At 44.8% G+C, this 20,860-nt stretch overlaps 1 protein-coding gene across 1 annotated transcript in view; it reads right to left on the bottom strand.

Annotated features, from left to right (window-relative positions):
* Positions 1 to 20,860, bottom strand: part of LOC111147038 (ecto-NOX disulfide-thiol exchanger 1) — a 247,468-nt gene that overhangs the window by 191,136 nt on the left and 35,472 nt on the right. The window contains exons 3-5 of the mRNA XM_022502889.1: positions 7,962 to 8,135; positions 6,542 to 6,748; positions 2,729 to 2,962 (exon numbers count right to left, since the gene is read on the bottom strand). Coding sequence (XP_022358597.1) covers positions 2,729 to 2,962; positions 6,542 to 6,748; positions 7,962 to 8,135 — 615 coding nt within the window. The remainder of the gene's footprint in view (positions 1 to 2,728; positions 2,963 to 6,541; positions 6,749 to 7,961; positions 8,136 to 20,860) is intronic.

The following is a 20,860-nucleotide window of genomic DNA, read 5'->3' as shown; positions in this document are numbered from 1 at the left end:
GTTAAGCCTCTGCCTTCGGCTCAGGTCATGATCTCAGCGTCCTGGGATCAAGCCCCACATCGGGCTCTCTGTTCAGCGGAGAGCCTGCTTCCCCCTCTCTCTCAGCCTGCCTCTCTGCCTACTTGTGATCTCTCTCTGTCAAATAAATAAATAAAATCTTAGAAAAAAAAAAAGAGTTGGCTTATATAGATTTTGCTAAATAGAACTGATTTTCAAAAAGAAAACTCCAAGAATAAACAAGTACAATGTAAAATGGGGAAAAATGTTTGTAATAAACCTAAGATAGCATGATTTCCCAGGGGAGGAAAAAAAAATCAAATCCAATTAGGTATTTTCAGATCATATTTCCATCTTCTTTTTTACTAAGGCTTCTTTACCTTGGGTTTTGACTGCATTTTTTTTTTTTTTTTAAATCCCCACATCAATGAAATCATCTTCAGGGAAGCAGTTTCCCTGCCCCCCCAATCTGGCTTTGCGGCGTTATATAAGGAGCATGGAGTGGATTTCCTCTCTGAGGCAGCCAATTTCCTAAGCAATTAAATGCTGTTTATATTCCAAACTCTGTGCTTGGGTTGAAATTGTCAAGCTTGATATTACCTGACTGGTTGCCTGAGATGTATCCCCAGCTAGATCATTCTACTGCAACTGTCATCTATTAAATTTTCCAATCTGTTCTCTCAAGGGATCACAAACTACTTGGAGAAGGTGCAGCTCCTAAATTCTGCAAATTATACTCATCTATATAAATATATATTTTTGAAATGGCAAAGCTTGCAAATTACTTCACCCAGTTGACATCCCAATCTGTGATCCTCTCACGGCAAAGGTACTGCCTCATTCCTCTCACGTGCATAGACATTTCTGTGCTGGTTCCTTAAAAAGCAGAGAAGGTGGCCAGATTTTTGTAAAATTCCTCCAAGAGGTCACAGAATGAAGGCACTAGTTTTTGTCATGTCTAGGTGTAGCCCATAAGCTGATAATGCACAATGTGCAGAATAGTAAAAAACTACTTGTTCCAAAATCAATATTCCTGGTTGAGGGTGTTGTGCTCTCTCATTCTGAGCGCTCCTTCTGATCTGTAGCCTGAATGGAAAAGGGAGATGATGACTGTGTTTGCATTTGGTATGTTTTTTTGTTAAAGGAACACCCGTGGCCTGTGTATTTATGTCTGTCAGACGGGGCCTCCCAGAGCAGAGCAACACGGGCTGGTGGCAAAAAAGCCCTGGGTAGTTACAGTGGGGGGCTTTCAGCCAAAACGGCAGCTGATTAGGGGCTCCGAAGGCCTGAACAGAGCATGAGGGCTAGAAGCAGACATCCTTTTTAACTCTTTTAAAGAAACAGAATGTCAACCTCCTATCCTCCTAAAATAGGTTTTGGGCAGCTTTCACACATCTCACTTAGTGAAAACATCCAATCCACTTTACATGCTGCCAGCAGTGTGCTAACTATGCTCTAAGACACTCCAAGGATCAATCACATCTCTCTCCTCATAAGAAAACATTAATGGCTTCTCTACTGCTTATGGAGTAAAACCCCAATCCAGCAGCAGTTTTCAGGGCCCTGCCACACTTCCAGCTGCACCCTGCTCTATAAACTTCCAAGCCGCTCTCCTGGGTGCTGGAGCAGGCCCCCTTGCCTTTCTCCTCCGGTGCCACCTTCTTCTCTGCATCCTTGTGTCTTTTATCCCAGAGCTCCTGCCTCTGACTGGAATGTCTTTAAGGCCCTTCTTCTCCTGGGAAAGAAAAACCTGTTTATCCTGCATGGTTCTCCTGGAAGATTTTCTGGATACCTTCAGCAACACTTGCCCACCGTGTTCCCAAAACACGCTGCTACAATGTTGGTTCAATCAGCCACTGGCTTTGTCCTAGAGTTAATCATTTACTTGAGACACCTGGGTGTGGTCAGCTACCCGAACCTGCGTTCTCACGTTAGAGCCCAACACACTCAATGGTCGGAGGAAGGTCTGACCATCATTTGCCTGTAAATGCAGATGCTGCTCAGATTACAGGACTCTGATCAATAATGGAAGAGAATTCACACATACGCGTGCTCCCGAGTTATAGTCTGGCCCCTTCCCTATCATCCGCCATTCACTGGGGCAGGTACTAAAGCCTCCATGTGGCTTTATCCCCCATAGCATCAAACATGTGAAACGAGCAAACTCTAAAGAAATGAAATGTACTCCTTTTAATTCCCGATTATTCTGTAGTGTCAGCAGTGTCCCTTCAACTCCATTTCTGAAGGCAGAGATCCTGTTCCACGTTTTGCTTCTACCCTCCACAGACCCCAGCGCCCTTTCCCACATGAAAGGAGGCTCTGAGAAGAGCACAGGTAGGTGGAAGCTCCAGAACCCGGAGCCCCACCAGGAGCGGGAGCCTCCCCCAGGACCCGCCTGCCTGCAGGAGACACTAGCCTCGCTCGGTCCGCACGGGTGGGAAGACAGGAGCCCGCTCTGGGGCGATAGCACATGACCCTTCTGCCCCTCTTCCACGGACCGCGTTGCGCGACCGTACACACTCGTGCACGAACACCGGTGAGCAGGAGCCGGGCTGCGTCCCAACAGCAGGAGGAAGCCCAAGTGTCCCCTGCTTCCGGGTGCCGTCGCCTGCATGCACCCAGCACGCGGAGACCGAGATGTCGGGGGCGCTGGGGCCCTGGGGGATGGCGGTGTTGCCCTGCGAGCGGGCCATGCCTCCCGCCGGGCCGGAGATGCGAGGGCGGCCCCTACCTTTCAGCTTGTCGGCCAGCAGCGCGGCCTCGTGCTCTGAGTAGTGCATGATGGCGGGCGGCGAGGGCGGCCGCAGCCGGTCCTCCTCCAGCTTGCGCCGGTGCCGCTCCTCGCGCGCGCGCATCCGCTGCTTGCATTCCCACTCGTAGAAGTCGTCCCTGGCCTGGGCGAAGTCCACATGCAGGCGGCCCGAGTCCTTTTTGTCCGTGCTGGACCCTAATCGCATCCGGTAACCTGAAAGCAATGAAGAGGCCGGTGGCGTCATGATGTCACCGCCGCGACGACGCCACCGTTTTGGCCCTGCCCTCACGGCACCCTGACGAAACTTCCGCCCCCCCCCCCCCTTTTTTTTAGCCCGCAGGAAGGGCACTGCATTCCTTCCATAGGAGGTAGGAAGCAATTACCCTTCTCCCAGGTGATAAGGAAGTACTGTGAAGTTCAGCTTATCACAGATGTGGGGGTAAACACAGTTCTAGGAGGTGTCTCAGGGGGTCACCCACCCATCTTTCAAGCCCATGTTACTGAGATGATGACCTCAAGAACCAGGGCACTTACCATAACTCCTTCTTCCCTCTGGCTTCCAGGGAGCTCAGAAACAAATTTGGCATGTAGCATTTTTCCCCTATCTGCGTTTCTAGGGCCAGTGGTATTATATTTTCAATTTACGGTAACTCTCTTGCATAAGTGTTCTTAAATTCTTTTTCAAAAAAAGTCGAAATAGGAGTAAATAAAGAATATCTATGGTATTTAAAAAGATCTACAAAGTAAATTCCACAACACCTCACTCCCAGGTTATTGCTTCATTCCCCTAGAAAATGCTTCTCCATTCTCTCTCGGCAGCTGCAAAAGCCACAATTACCAAGGCAATTTTGCAATGCTGTTTTATTTCCATTTGTCCTCTGGGGCACACAGGAGAATATTTTACCTTCAATCAAGAGGCCTCACCAGCTGCCTTCCTTACAGCCCTGCAGCACCTCATCTAGGATGCAGCCCCACACAAATTGTCGGCGCAATCTTTGAAGGCCACGGGAGCCTGCGCAAGAGCGCAGAGCTGGACCAATAAAAAAAGGGGAGGGGAGAACCTGGAAATCTTTGGGGGATTTACTGAGAGCTAGCCAACTTATAAAGATGACGTGCAGAAACCTGATGGGAGAAATCAACACAAACAGAACTGAACCCAGACAGCCAGCCTCACTTCAGATGAAGACGACTTGGCTTTGAGGCTGCTCTTCACTTTGGGGTACTCAGATTTTAAAAACATAAATTCAGTCCCAGCAGGATCACAGCTGTTGGGGCTGCCAGAGGAGAGAGCAAAATGAGCACTTTTGCTGTGTAGGGGCTTTGCAAATGAGATACCACTGTGAAATGCTAGGCTGCACTAACGCTGACATTCGAGATCTCCGTGGTAGATTTCAATGGATTATCTTGGCATTTGGGCTGAAACTCAGCTGAAAACCCTTGCAGAGGCTGACTTCTTTTCTGTAGGGCGCTTCATACCTTTGAGAAGTTACAAATACCAAACAGATCTCACATCTGATTCCTGTTATGCCCTTCTCATTGCTAGGTTTAAATGATGTTCTCTAAAAATGGGAAGATACGACAATACCAACCAAAACTGCAAACATCCGATCACGTATGAGCAGAATTCATGCTAAAGCAGAGCGTGTCTTGGTTCTGGGCCATAGGAACTTAATGCGTCAGCAGGCCACGGTGACAAATCGGCAACAGCTGAGCGGCCCGCCCCGCCTAAGGCTGGCCTGTAACCCTAACTAGTTGGGTGTCCAGAGCACCACTTTTTTGATATTTCTGGTTCCAAAAAGTACCCTTTCTTTCACCAAAACATCATCATTAAGGCCTTAAAAGAGATTCTGATGAGGCTGAGTCTAAAATTAGCTTGGACTTCAACTGTGAACAGGGTCTTAAAATTAGGCCTAGCAGCTGGGTTTGGGCTTGTAGGAGCTCACGCACAGGACGGGCAGCCTTCCTTCCCTCCTGCCCCTCCAGTTAATCAGACTTTCGGATCTTCCCTGGACTAATGGACAACATCCCCAGGGTGGCTGAGGCCGAGAGGTGGGAGACCACTGTGCATCCAGGCAGGGAGGCTGGAGGTAAGGCCTTTGCTGTGGGCTCCTTCTGTTGCCAAGAGGCAGACCAAGGGGCAATCAGATGACTGGCTCAGAAGCAGGACCAAGGTCCATGCTGGGAAGTGCCTAGCATCAAGGAAGAAATATAGGAATACCTTTCCCGTGCCTAAATTTGGGCCTGTTCATTTTTGGCGATGTCTCATGGGGTTTCTGATTGGGTCTAAACGTTGTGTTCTGTTGGAGATGAAAAGCAGTTCTGATCTACTCTACCCCTCTTATTTCATCAGGTGGAGTAAAGTAATAGTTTTATTGGTAGAGCTGTGGTTACCCCAGGTTCCCCGGGGCAAGTCTGTGAGAAATGAGAATCAGTCCTTCTTTACCATCTTCGGGATATGTGTGTTAAAAACATCCATTTGCTCAATGGTTCCTCTTGCTGCAGGTGCCCTGCTAAGCACTTACTATCCATTATTTGGATTCATTCCTCATCATGATCCTCTGAGTTAGTACTGGTACTGGTACTACCTCAGTTTTGTAGATGAGAAAATGGAGGCCAGAGAGAGGTTATCTTGCCCAAGGCATGTGAGACCCACGGCCACGACAGAGTCCCCAGCTGTGTGCTAGATTACTCTGATGCAATGGCCCGAGATACATGACAGGTAAAACACACAGCTATTTGTGTGTTGTAAAATATTTTTTTCTATGTTTCGTCTTCCACCTCTATTTTAGAATGCTTTCAGATTCCACCCCCCACCCCCCACCTTTGTAAGGTTTTATCAGAATAAGGGTTTTAAAGTCAGCACTACCTGGGCTCAGGAAAGTTGCAGCAGCATTGGAATAACTCCAAGGCTTCTGGGGTTTGCAAGGGAATTGCGAGGCAATAGCAACTGCCTGTAGGAATTAAGTAAGCCTGGCGGTAGCATTCAGTTGTTGTTGTTTTTTTTTCCCCTATTCTTTTCTCACCTTCCCTCATTAGCTTTCCGTCAGGAATAGGGAGGTGGTGTGCCCAGCAACAGACTGAAACAGGCGGAAGGAGAGCTCAAGGGAATGGCAATGAGTTGATTCTAAGCAGCATCTCCCAAAAACCACATACCAGATCTGTGGTTCTTTGATTTGGCAAAGGCCTCGAGGACAGCCTCTGTACACTTGCTCCAACACCCACAGGCAGCACTGGGTCTAATTTCAACATCTGTGAAAATCTCCCCTATCAAATGGCACCAAAGAAGCAGGTATCCTGGGGGTAGGCTTTACCACTCTAAAGGCACTAGCAATTGGGCAGTGGGATGGGGCCTCCCCCTAGGACCTGTGGACTACTTTCTGCAAGGAAACTGATCTTGATGTGGTACCCTGGGGTCTAGAAACTGAACCACTTCTGAAAAACTGAAATTATGCCGAGAGAGTACTTTATTCCCCTGAGGAATTACATCCAGTAATAATAATGGTCCTCAGTATTCATAATATTGCTTTTCATCTAATAAGCACTTGAGAATATTAATTAGAAACTCAATGGAATTCCTCAAGACTGGTGGTAGGAAACCCTTCCTGCCGGGAGGTGGGCTCTCGGTCTTAACGTGGAGCTTCTGGCAGCCCAGGGTAAAGGCAGAAGTCCTCCTTTTCCAGCCCCAAACTGTGAGGACTTTATTGCACGTGAAGGCAAAAGGGAAGCAAGCTCATATTAACATCACAAAATATAACAAAATGCCTCAAAAACCCCTTATGTAATGCAAAGTACCGGAAAGGTAAATGGCTTTATCAACCATGAATTCCTCCGCAAAGCGAATGTGACAAAAATTCTTCTTGCTTTTCCGAATGGCTGTAATATCACCACACTGCTCAAAGACTTCTTGAATAATTTCCTCAGTAGCGTTTTCTGGTAATCCTCCGACAAACACGGTCTTACACCCAGGAGGTCGTTCTCTTGTGGAAGGAGGTGGAAGATCTAATAATCACAACAGAAACAGAGGGGTGTGCCCTTTATTTCTTTGTGCGCTTCCTGGTTCACCTGGCAAAAGGGAAACTCACAGAGCGATGTTCTCAACCCAGAGTCATGATAAATGTCTACTCTGACTTACACTGATAGTGGCCTGCCTTATTCTTACCTCCTCTCCCCTCCTCCTCCCAAACTTTACTTTCTGGGGTCCTTTCTACAGGAGGTGGCTAAGCTTGTCCCAGGACAGAGATAGTGCCAATGTTAGCATAATTTAATTTCCACTTCATAATACAGAAGCCCAGAAAATGGGGGGGAAATAGTTCACAAGGTACAAAGCATGATGAGATGACAACATGATGGGGAACTTGGGCTTGTTATCTGCTTTGTCTTGCTGCGGGATAACGGATAATGGATCTGCAAGACAGAGAATAGGACCTGCAAGCCTGCTCAGTCCTTGCTGGGCTAGGGGAACACTGGGACTGAAAACAACACTTTTTTTTATTCACATTTAAATGAGCTAACGATTACATTTGGGGGAGGCTGTAGGAAAAGATAAAACATACACTGTCACAACATTTTACCTAGTTTATATGTAGATTACTAAAGCAATCTCCTGAAAAGTCCACTTAGAAAAGACAACACTGATTAATATGAATAAAAAAAAAATTCTAGCTATTTAAGCCCATAAACTTAGTATCTGAGACTAAATTAAAAAAAAATTCTGACTCATTTATTTCATCAAATGTATGTTTCCTTCAAGCAAATGCCATTTGCCCAGAAACTCTGAGATGTGGCCTTCCCCCAAAATTGCTAACTGCCAAATTAATTCAATTTTCCATCAAGCAAAGCACATTTCAGAATTTTTCTCCCACATTTGTGAAGATGGATAGAAACGCTCATATATTTCACACCATGTTCTGCGGCAAATGCTAGACTTTGTTGCATGCAAAAAGATTCTTAATGCTGGGTCTGTATCTCCACATCACATACACTGGCTTCATGGTGTCAGTTCAGCTCCTGGATAGAACCCATGGACACAGCCCCATCCATTTGTGTGAATCTAGAGACAAAAGCCTCGTGTCAAATGGATCCCCACTTGGTGCATCCATGGGGAAGAATTCTGAGTCACATCTGAAAGTGCATGCAATGCTACATTACAAAAAAAAAGGAAAACTTAAATCTTAAATGGAGGAGCAGATTATTTGTTGCAGGTATCACTTACTTGGATTTTGAGGGAAAAGAGTACAACTTTTGCAGTGGATTATTTCTTTGACGACAGCCACTTCTGTTGGTGGTGGGGGTGGCACCAGCCCCAGGCCTGGAATCATTGGGTTAATGGGTGTAATCCCAGTCATCATGTTGAGGCCTGGATCAAAGCCTGGGACACAGATTGAGTCTGTAAAGTACACAAGATAACATTTTGGCTGGAGGGTCTTAAATCCATTTTCATTGTTATTTTGCTGTTTTCCTGCAAAGATTATTTGACTTTACACTTTCTTTTTTTTTTTTTTTTTTTTTGGTTAGGAATTTCTCCCAGCATAAGATATAGCCTTGTAGAGAGCTATTCCAGAAAGATAAAGAGAAAATAAAAGATGAACTTGAAACTACACGAAAAGGAAATTATGTCACTTAAAACATTAACATGGCAGAACAGACCACAGCATATTAAAGTGGAAAACCATGCACCACGAAGCTTGGCTATTGTTGCGAATGTGATTTTCTGTGTCTTCACATCGGCGTATTGTTTATACTTGCTGCCTTATGACCCAGAATGTGGGAAGAATGCCATTTAACATTGAAGTGCCCTGTGAATCTAATTGTCAGTCTGGTTTTCTCAAAAGAACCTTCTTATCCAAGTGACCTAGATTTAGAAAAGTCCAATTTATATGTGCATACTTTATAATGATGCATTCAGGTCCAACCTAACCTATTTTCCCCCGGAAATATAAAACAAAGAGTTATTACTATGGCTGGGTTAAGTACACATAGGCACAGAATTAGCTGTATATGCTTCTGCATTCCATCGGATGATCATACTTTCTTCCTATAATTCAGTCAACAAATAAATAATGGACCAACCCTCCTGAAATCTTTATGCCCTGTTATTAAAAAAAAAAAAAAAAATTACACTCTGTATAAAAAAAGTAAGGGGGCCAAAAGAATGGGTTTTCCAATATAAGCAAAGCTTTTTTTTCTTTTTTTTTTTTAGCATTGTAGTGAAACAAGTAATTTCAATGGTCATAAACAGGGATTTTCTTTTCCTAAAGAAGTCAGATTGATTTACAAGCAGGGATTGTTAGAATACTGCGAAGGGATCCGTCTCTGAAGAGCACTTCTGTTCAGAGAAAGCAGACACTCTCACTGGGTGCTGTGATGATGCTCAGGGAGACATACAGGAGCACAGATGCCACCAGAAGCCACAGTGACCCTCTGCAACTCCTCGGCAATGAACTCCCTTTTCTTTTCCTACTGTCCTATCTTTTCTCCTTCCTCTTCCTAGATCATTCCCATTCCACCCTCTTGGCTCTCAGGGACAGCCTCTGCCTCAGCCCAGGAGTGGTCTCACTCTGCTTACCTGTGCTGAAAGGTAGGCGACACCCAGAGGCAGATGAAGTGACAGGGACACCCTCTGTTTATGAAGACACTCCAGAGCATACAAAACACCGGCAAACACTCTTCCGTTTGGGGAGAAGGCTTGTGATAGCTTTCCTCTATACCCTGGATATTTCTGCTCCTCCTCTGGGTCGAACAGAATAAGCAGGGTGCTCCTGATCTCTAACCCCAAGAGGACTGCCGTCCCATTTCTTAGGAAATCTATCTAACTTGAGAGCGCACCAGCATGACTTCAATAAAATGAGGTTGGTTTTTTTTTTTTTTTTTTCCAATTTTGGTTTTGTTAAAAAACAAACAAACAAGCAAAAACCACATAAATATAAGTGCCAAATAAGCATTCTCGTTCAAAGGCGCCACCTTGACATTCTTGGTATTTCCTCTGTAATTATGGTTCTCAGTTTCTTCGTCTGTAACATGGGATTGTTAGGCTGAATAATCTCTTTGGGCACTAGTGTTCCAGAGTCTGTGCTGATATTGCTCAAAGCAAGTGAGACAGAAAAGATAGAAAAGCTGGGAAGTGACAGAGAAGATTCACCTTTGGAATTTAAAATGCTCCTAAAGTTTCATAGGTCTTATTCTCATTTTACAGATGAAGAAATTGAGGCATAAAGTAGTTGCATGGAATCCCCAGCATCCCAAAGCGGACACATGGGCAGAGTCTGCTTGGCGCTCTGGGTCTCGGTCTCGGTCTCCATCTCTGGCTCCTTATGTAAACAAGACTCTTTTGACTACCTTAACGTCTCCATGTAGAATGACCCGACTTGATGATTCACCTGATACATGTTACTACTAAAAATTTACTCTGATCCAGCTGCCAGATCTAAAGGGGGAAGTTCCAGAACAGAAGGGCTTTTAGTGTCAGCATCACTGAAACAACAGATTGGCTTCAAGGTGAATATATTAGAAATTGAAATATTGGCAGGCTCATGCCTTTATTTAATCTCATTCCGTGCACAGGATTCGTCTGTTCCTTTCCTGGCCTGGCCCTCACTGTTGTTTGCCAACACAGGGTGATTTAAGGCTGAAACCGCTCAGGACAGCGAATGCTGTGAATTACAATAACCAGATGTTGCCCACAAATGAGATGAGAAGCCCGGCGCTTGCATCCTCTGTTAGTAGTGACAGACTTCTGTTTCCTTTCGGAAGGCCAAATAAATAAACACGTCTTTAGAAATGGGGACAAAAGACACTACTCTTGAGCGAAATATTTTAATGTAGAGCAAGAGTTACTTTGCTTTTTACAAAAACATCAATATGAAGAGACTCTGAGGTTTAATGAAATCTGCATGGTGAGTGCAGTAGCTTGAAAAGAGCTTAGAAAGGAATTAACACTTAAATTATGTTGGACCTCAAAGGATCTGAGATTCAGTATTTGAGAGGAGGAAGTAGGAAAGCATTAGACTTTTTTTTTTTTTAATAAGAACCCATTACTTTTTAACAATATATGAACAGATGGAAATTGTTTTCTCAAATAGCACAGGAACCTATTATGTACTAACTCATTAAAGCAAATGCACACTTTTTGGGAGTCTGAGAAAGACACAGACACAGGAGGACAAAGGTGAGGAGAGAATGCAAGCTCCAAGAGTCAGTTCCTTGTCTTGCTTAGAAAAGCTGCCCTTGTGAACTTCAGAGATAATGAGTTACAATTCCACTCAGGGAAAGGAGGAAGAAGGCTTAAATTGCAGCAAGAAAGAATCCAATTAAGTATAGAGTAGAACTTTCTTTCAGAAATTGTACTTAAATAAGAGCAAGGGTTATTTATTTCCAAGACCGGAGCCCTGTCCAGATTTCCCCTTGTGTTGCAGACAGCGAGCACACAGGAGCCAAGGCCAAGACTCAGAAAGCATGTCTTTCTCATTGTCTTTTCCCAACTGGACAAGACAAAACCAGAAAAAAAAAAAAATCCGGCTTCCTGATTCATACATAGTCCAGTGTTTCTTCAATTAGACGAGCAGGTGGCAGAGGGCAGGTTCGGGTTTGAGTTCAGGGTGTTAAGAGGCATGGCAGTATCCTTCTTTCGGTCATTCGTGTGGCAGTTCCTGGGCATGTACAATTGCTGAGATATGGGGTCAGGAACTGCAACATGGTCCTTGCTTGGGGAAATCTCTGGGTTTAAGGAGAACGTGAAGGATGGGCACCAAACTTAGCAGAAGACTTGAGAAGAGTAAACCGAGACTCACGGAGTGGCCCAGGAAGAGATGGGCCGGGGATAGCCTGGTAAGCTTGGGGGACTCCAACCTGCTGTCCATGCTACAGCCATAGTGAGCGAGTGACACTGTGACCCATGTCCTGAGGGGCTGCAGGAGTCAGAGTAGAGGAGAAGGGATCTTGGCACTCGAGCTCATGGTTTATTCCACTGGGACAGCAGCCAGCCAAAGTCAGATGTGCACTCTGCCGGGCAGAGGCCCCTGCCTGCTGTGCTATACCCCACCCATCCTTCTCCATTGGTCCACTGCCCCGAGCAGCAGCTGGCCCCCTTTCTGCCCTTTCCAACATCAATGCCTCCCTGAAGTCTAATTATTGGCAATGAGAACTTGATCCCACTTGGAAGAAAGGCAATAGAGGCCTGTCTTGGTCAAGTCTGGGCCTAATTAGGGTAAGTGTGGGTATGGATGCTGGGCTGGGCTGAGGTTAGGGAGACAGAGGTACACTGTCAGCTCCAGGAACAAGTGTGGCCCAGCAGACAGGGCACCACGTTAAAAGAGAATACTAAGAGAAATGAGGCAGTAATCAGGCCAAAGGTTAGCAGGAGGTCTAATCCTGGGCAGAGATCATTAGCAGCAGACAAAACACAAGCACAGGGAGGCCAGCTTCACCAGGGAACTCTGTTGGCAGGTCATCGGGCCTGAACCACCCTGATCCAGGTTCTGTCTCAGTCCAGGGCCCCCTTCCTTGTACCTGAGGCCCAAGTGGGACCTCGAGTCCAAAGAGATGCGAGGCTTGGGGGGGCCAAGGCAGAGCAACAGGCTGGAGGGGCTCTGAGAAACATGTAGAAGCTCTTCTCCTTTCTCCAGAGGACTTACTGCCTCAGAATATGATCCATTATCATTGGACAGAGAAGCTACGTGGTGATACGTGGGCTCATTCTGTTCATTGCAACTGACAACCCTAGTCTTCTGTAATGTCGGTTAAATTCACAGACTATTAAAGCAAATGCTTTTTTCTCATTCCATGTCCTCCTTTTCTCTAATATTCTCAAAAATTGTTTCACGATCAGAAAATCAAAAAAGGAAAGCAGATTCTGAAAAAGGTGAACTCGAACTAAAAGGATCTGGGCAACAGCTGAGGGACCCCAAGGCTGACTGTTTCCTCAACCTCTCTGGACTTCCGTGTCTTCTTCAGATAAATGTGAGCATGAACCCAGACATACTACGTCCTCAGAATGGGAGCCTCAGAGAGCACCATCTGTGCGAAGGCAGCGTATCAACGTGTCAGGAGCCCAAATCTGCAATCAAATGTACCTGGGACCATGTCCTGGATCTCCCACACACTGGCTGTATGACCTCAGGACCTTGAATCTTCCTAAGCCTCATTTATAGTATCTGCAAAATGTGGATCATCATATTTAAATTGTAATATTCTTGTGAGGATTAAATGGGATTTTTAAAAAATCTGAAGTGTTGAACATAATGTTTGGCACATGGAGAATACGCAAAAAATGGTAGCATTTATGTGCAATGTGAATATGTATTTCATGTATAATAATATTTATGTAACCTTATATAAATATGTTATTCATATTGTAGACACAGAAAGGATGACGATGACGACGACGAAGTATTTCTTTTGACAAACATTCGAGTGCCTACTAGGTATTGGATGTTCTGCAAGGTACTTTGCCTGTAAAGATGTTGTATGAGTCGCTCCTGCAATGAAGGGACAGTCTGATGAAAACGCTCCTGTGCAGAAAATGACAATACAGTATGACAACTGTTGTGAGACATTTAAATGGGAGATGCTAAGCACAGAGAAGGGGAGCATGAAAGCAGTCTGGGATACAGGTGTGATGGTTTCTGTCGTATCTCTCTGAACAGAGAGGCTGAAGTCATGACCCCCCGGTACCTATGATGTAACTTTATTGAGAAAGAGGGGACTGCAGATGTATCCTAAGGGAAGACAATGTTACAGTCGATGAGGGTGGGCTCTGTCTGATAGGACTGGTGTCCTCATAAGCAGGGAAGAGACACAGGTGTGCGGAGAGACCACCACGTGACAACGGAAGCAGATTCAGTTATGTAGCTGCAAGCCAAGAATATCAAGAATTGCTAACAAAAACCAGAAATGGAGGGAAAGACATATAACAGATTCTTCCCTGGTTCCTTCCCAGAGGGAACATGGCCCTGCCAACACCTTGCTTTCTGACTGCTTGTCTCCAGAACTGAGAGGATAACATTTCTGTCTGAAGCTGTTGCAGGGTTTGTGGTACTATGTTAAGGCAATTCCAGAAACTAATTACAGGGGGAAAGGGTCACGATAGGAATGCTAGAAGGGGTGACAGCTGACCTGAGTCTCATAAAGGATGACTTCTATGAGTATGTAGAAAAGATGTTCTTGGGGTGCTTGGCTGGCACAATTGCTTAAGCGTCTGACTCTTAGCTTTGGCTCAGATCATGATCTCAGGGTCATGGGATTGAACCCCTTGTCCGGCTTTGTGCTCAGCATGGAGTCTGCTTGAGATTCTCTCTCTCCCTCTCCCTCTGCCCCCTCCCGTTTGTGCGTCTCTCTCAAATAAATAAATAAATCTTAAAAAAAAGTTATTCTCAAAATATACTTATTAGGATCATAAATACAAAAGAGATTTCTAAATGTTCTCTTAGAAGAAATGTTAAAAACCAGTTCCCTGGAGGCAGGATCGCTCTTACGTTTTCCCCTTGTGAAAAAATCCAATCTTGAAGATGGGTACATATTTTTCAAGAACAAGTCAACCCTAAAGATTATAAGTTAACATTATAGTATACATTATGAGGTAAGGGAATGCCTACAAGCAGAATCAAGGAAAGTTAACATTGATGATGCTTTTGTGATCTTTCCAAAGAGATCCAAAGGTGGTGAGGTATGTTTTCTATTTGAATGCAAGATATATACCCAAGGTGAGCTCCTGGAGCCTGGCTGTGCTCACGCTGTAAACAAAGACCTCATTCCATAAATAAAACCCTCTGTTTCCTTTGACTGGGGATATAATGCTGGCAGGACGGAGGAATGCAGCCATCAACAGCTATTTTAAGTGCTGTTGACATGAGTGGGGAGATTTGTGTCCATGTTTGAAACTGTGACACGGCACCCAGTGAAGAGAATTTCCACACTTCTCACCAAAATTGCTGCAGAGAGCAATGACTGCGGAAAGAAGTCTGTCAGATCTTTCCAGCCACCTGTGCGTGGAGCATGCACTTGAAAACCAAATATAATTGGAGTGAGCAGGAAGTAAAAGCCCATCAGAGGTCCTGTGAAATTTCCTCGCACCGCAGGCTGGGCGATTTGAATTTGACGCCAGCGCTCAGTACAGAGGCCTGAACTGTCACACTCAAAGGAAGCCGCTCTGTTTTCTGAGCCTGTGGAAACACACACTCTTCAGACACAATGGGCCTCACAGCTGAGGCATAAAGACCATGCTGGCACACGCCAGGCAGGTGTGGAGGGGCTCACTTTGACAAGGAAGCAAAGGATGCCAGGCCTCACCACAGACTGTGAAGTTTCAAAGCTGAAAGAGACTTTGAGTATTTCCTAGTCTGACCTTCTTGATTGAGTGATGAGAAAATGGAGGCTTCTCGAGGTTAAGTGACTTGCCCAAAGTGACACAGCTGGTTAAGAGTAGAGCTGAAATTAGGATGAGGGGTCCTGCCTGCTTCACCATTGCGCGTTTGAGTTCCCCACATCTCCCATCCTGCCTTCCCTAAGACACATCTAATGACAGATTATTTGCTACTTCCCAAGACAGTCCATTCCCTTTTCTAACGGTTTCACAGTGAGAGATTTACCTCTCTTATATTGCCTCAGGACCTGATATCCTGGACTAAACCCATTGTCCTGATTCTGCTCTCCTGGGCTATTGTCAGAAGTCTGCTACTCTGTCCTAGTGCTGCTGGTCAGTTCCACGGAGAAGACTCCGGGAGCACCTGCGTCTTCTCCAGCTCGGCCTCAGTGACCCTGCTTCCCTCAACCCTTCCACAAGTGACTTCCTCTTAAATCCACCTTTTCTGCAGTCTAGGGGAAACTCCAGAAATAGGCCTTATAGAATCTGACCTATGGGATTAGCAGTGCTTTTGACCTTTCTTGATTCTGAGCTCTATCCCTTGTGGCTGACCTGGTACATTATGATTAAAAAACAGTGGCTACACTCAAATGCTTGCTTTGGGCCAGGTCTGCACCGAAAGTGTCACATCAGCTCATGCGTGAGGCTTTCTGGCAGTCTCATCATGGAGTTGACACGTGTCAAATGACCTCCTTCAACTAAAACATGTATGTCATGTCTCTGCAGGGTGCTGTCATACAACTTTGTGGTTGAAGTTTTAAAACTAAATAAAAGGGTTTGTGTTCTCCATTGGGTTTTCCAATACTTTTTTCTTAGAATCTCCTTCCGTCTTGAGTTTTCCCCACCTGGCCCTCAATATCTATACATGGCAAGACAACTCTTTCTTAAAGTTCCTTCTGACCCCTTCTGATTCCTCCTTGCAGGTCAGACTCAGCCACAGAAGAAAAGAAGATCCTCTTAGACAAATCTGTATAGACTCTTTCCCCCTAACATTTACTTCTCCTAAACTCTTGTTGCTTTTTGGTCCAAGGGACAGGGCCAAATTTTCACTGCACAGGGGAGGGAGGGGGTCACTCTGAATTCCTTGGGTTGGAAGCTCATGCTGAGTAATTTGCTCTGCTCTGTGGCCGGCTGGTACCCTCACGCTTGTGTCTGTGTGCGTCTGAATGCTCTCCATAGCAAACCGCTGGGTGCCCAGGTCATCTGCCCTACACCCGGACAGAGTAACTTGAGGGCTTGCCTATTTTCTTTTAATGGCGTTTCCCCTTTCTCAGTTCCTAGTTTAAAACCTCCGTAGGCAACCTCATCCAGTCACATGCCAAAACCTTTCAGACAGAGGTCTGAAAGTGACTTGACTTTCTACTTGACTTTGAAAAACCTCTCTACATCATTGCATTGGTACCCACTGCTATGTGGGTTCTTATTAGCGCTCATCTGGAGGATTCCGAAAGCCGCTTTGTATGCCCAGAGGTCGTGGCTTCTTTATCTCCTCCCCCCCACCTCCCCACCCCGGTGCCCTTCTCACACCCCTGAACCTGGGATCAACCAGCTGTGTCCATGGGAGACCCACGAGAATAGGCCCTAATTGGGGCCTCTAAATTACTTCTTTCAAACTTCTTTTCACATCCCCATCTCATTAGCCGATGATTAATTTTCTCTCTGTACCGTGTTATGTGACTTTGTCCAGCAGGACTGTTGCATAATGATAGAACAAAGAGGACTGAATAGGCTGTTGGTGTTCTCTGCTTTGAACCTACTGACAGCCTTACAGCACAGGGGGCAGAACACAGCAGTGAAACACAGTAGAATCATGGAAAATGGTTTTGAATATTCAGTTAAACATATAAGAAGCACCTGTAATTCTTAGGTATCTATCCATTGATCTTTTCAAGGATGGGGACCCTCTGAATATATATGAAAGTCTAACTGATTTATGTCAACACGTTTCTTTCTGGCATTCAATGCCTCCTCACTCTGCAGAGCTGTTCTCTGAAGTCAGACTGATAGCCTGGCATCATATTGATGGAAAGCCCACTGTGGTCAGTGGTCGTGACAACAGAGGTGATATTCATAGAGTGTGAATTTCTACACAGAGATCTTCTCTTCGAAACCTGCATCTTCCCAAGATAATAATGCAAGGGCTAACCTTTTGATTTTATTTATCCACCTTAGTTTTAGTTTACAAAGGCATTGGGGAGATAGGGAACATCTCATAAATTTAAACAAGAACAAAGGAAAAACTTATTCAATATTTAGCTTCAAAGAAAACATTCACATCACATTATTTTAAACAATTTATGTAAGTTTCAATTTAAACTTACTGCTTGAAGGGGCTGAAGCAACACAGAGTTGGTCTCTTTAAATAAGATCAGCATATAGCCCTGGGGTGGGGGAGAAAATAGAGCCTCTTTTAAAAGCAAACACATCATGAGCGCTCCTAAAGGAAACTTCGGGTCGTGTGTTGTTTTAAAATCACAGACTGACTGATCCAATATTAATTTAATTTTTCTACTTGACTGTGTGGGCAAGGACAACCAGCTGGGAAGAAACAAGAGTCGAAGATGGAAAGAAAAGAGACATCCAAGGGAGAGGCAGCAAGAGGGAGAGGGGACACCTGAGTCCTGGGCTCAAGGACAGGCTTTCTCTGTTGCTCAGTGTCCCAACCTCCTTAGGCCTTGGGTCTGAATCTGCCGAAAGAGTTTTAAAAACATTTTTATATTGATAGACTTGTTGTGAGGATTAAGTGAGTTAAAGCATATAAAGGGCTTAAAAGAGTGCCCAGTGGAGGAAGCACTCAGTGCATATTAGCTGTCGTTTGAACCAAGAAGATTATATTTGTGTGCACACCTGTATGTGTGCGCTACTCAGTGTACATGGTTCCATGTCACCTTGGTGTCCTTCCTCTTTAAAAAAAGGCATATCTCAATTTTCTGTTGCCTTCTAAATTAATGTTTTCTCACCTATTCTGACTTCAAGAAGTAATTCTTTGGGTGGAAATCAGGAAGGTTTTCTAGGAAATTAACTAACGAGGCAGTGCCATATAGTTCTGCCACAGAAGGAATTTCTCCAACAGAGAAATGTATTAGGAGGGGGGAAAAAAAACAACAAGCAAAAAACCCCTGTCTATCCCCAAGGGCCCAAGATGTTTTCCAGTGCCTAGACATGAGAACTACAGAGTTCAGAGCTGTTTGCTATTTCCTCCCTGCTTTTTCTGCCAAGAAGATTAGGTTTTATACCCAAATTCACTAGGTAGGCTCACTCAAGTTTGGCTCTCTGCTTTCCCTGGAAACTTAGTTTTTCCACTGCAATCCTATTGTATTAATTTCAGTGAATAGGTCTATGTTATTAAGCTTCTTTACACACACGCACACCTTTCTAATAAATTAAAGTCGAGCAGCACCAGATTTTAAAAATACTTTCTTACATCTGAGACCCTGGCCAGATTTAGTTATTTATATGTTGATATGCATTTTAATTTAGAAAGCATCAAGGCCACGTCCTCCTCTCCGATAGCCTGTCATTTCTGCAAACACCCTGAGGAATGCCAGTAGATAATTTTTCAGAGAAGTAAATGAAAGTAGAATGGTTCAAGTATCAAATTCAGCCTCTTGGGCTGAGTGCAGCCAATGTGGAGAAGCGTTTCTCGGGGTTTGGTGCAGTAGTGTGTCTTCCCCTACAGGGCTGACCCCTGGACATGAAAAGCTCCAGAGAAAAACATGCCCCAAACAGTGGGTTATTTCTCCCATGAAAAACATAGCCCAAACAGCAGTTTGTTTTGTTTTTGTTTTTTTTCCTGGAGAGTGCAAGGTTAAAAACAGAAACTATTACCCAGATTTTCATTTAAAATTCATCTATTTCCATCCATTTGTCAATTCAAAGAATGTTTTTGTTCCTTGTTCGGGGATCTACATCTCCTTCTTGTCCCCAGAGGTATCCAGTTTTGAACTGTTACCTTTATGCAACGTTATATTTTCAAAATCCCTTTTCAATCTTTCAATAAGCTAGTTTTCATCACATCTCTCCAAGGTCCCTTTACCCCCACCCCACTGGCTTTGCACATGAACGAGGGAGTGGAGGTTGGGGAGACAAGAGACGTCTATTGGCAGCATCCCTGGATCTGGAGGAGAAGCAAACTGTGGTCCCCGCTGTCCTGGCTGTGATGAGAGCCCGCCTGCCTGTGCTTTGCAGGCCTGCACAGCACACAGAGAAAGAGCCAGGATGCACCCTATCTGGGCCTTCATCCCATCCCCCCAAGGTTCCTCACCTCCCATGTAAGGCTAAAACCTTCCACGCTCACTTCGCTTTGTTATTAGGGATACCCAATTATGTGATGGGCATTTATATGCCAGCAGTTTACAAACAAGGAAATCAATCAATACACAAATGTAAATTATAAGTAGGATTTTTCCTACTGCGAAGGTCTCCGGGGCTCCCCAATGGCACTAAGTGCTAATTTTGTGCAGAAAGAGAATTCAATAGGTTATTCTGTATATTTCTGTGCTTTGGAGTATACACAAACCTGGCAGGAGGGAGGATAAGGAAGAGAGGGAGGAGAAGAGTAAGCAAGAATGGGTGTGTGTGTGTGTGTGCGCGTGTGTGCGGTGTACCCTTGTTCTTCTCGTGGAACCCACATTCGCCGTAGAACTATGCATTCTCCATGTCAGGGTCATCTACTAAGTTTTATAGCTGAAAAAACTAAGGAGCTGAATGGCATACTGCCCTAGGTCCCTCTGATATTTGCTCATTCCCCACTACTAATCATCTACAAGCTTCCTAAGCCATGTGCTAGATGCAGGAGACACGGGGCCAAGTCGGGGTCTCCGGCCCAAGGTGCACGGTGCACACACTGACACAGACATGTGGGCACGTAGCTGCATTGGAGAGTGGCAGCAAAATTCGGGAGACATACTCAGCACCTGTGCCATCAGTCCGAAAAGAGCCTGCCACACTCTGAATTACAAGTGGCCCTCTTCATTGAAAATATCTCTCAAGCTTAGCCGCTGGGTCCTCAGATCCAAGCACAGAGCACTTTGTAAATACGCAGCCAAGTCAGAGACCAGCCGTCCCTCAGGACTCGGGCCACACTTTCAAGAGAATTCATTTTTACTGCATTTATCAAATGACATTTTGAGGGCAGAGGCCTGTCGGGTGTTTTATTTCTCTTCCTTTGGCTATATCATTATATATTTTTCTCCTCTTCTTAATACTGAGGGCATTCTGGATCACCAGGCTTTCTTTAGGCTGTGTTTACATCAAAAGTGCCTGTGGTGTGGAGGTTACAAGGTATGGATTTGTCAGGGACTGAGTCTAAGGCCTAACTTAGAGCTGCTTGTCACTGAATGGGGGACTTCCATTTGCCAGAAACACCAGAATGGAAATGTTAGCTTGGGCATTCACACCCTTAGTCAATTATTGTTACATTATTCTTTTACTATAACAAGGACAGATCATTACATTTTCTTCTTAAATACATTTGGAAAGTCAGTCTAGAGAATTTGAAAATCTTATCACAGATAGTTAACTTTCTTCCGTCACAGAATGATGGGACAGAGGCATGAGAGATGTGAATAATTTCAAGCATAAAGTGTTTGTTGAACAAACAGAGCCAAGTTAAAATAAAATAAAATCGAATAAACTGGCAGGATGTATTAAGTGTATATCAGGAGGATTTATCCCAGGGCCTTTTCTGCTCAATATCTTTATTCCATGTTTTGGACAAAGAACTCTATGACATCTTCATCAAATGCTGTCTGTCA

Source organism: Enhydra lutris, unplaced genomic scaffold (genome assembly GCF_002288905.1).
Source record: "Enhydra lutris kenyoni isolate GAN:26980312 unplaced genomic scaffold, ASM228890v2 scaffoldscaffold15, whole genome shotgun sequence".
Lineage (NCBI taxonomy): Eukaryota > Metazoa > Chordata > Mammalia > Carnivora > Mustelidae > Enhydra > Enhydra lutris.
This window is presented reverse-complemented; position numbering and strand designations above follow the sequence as displayed.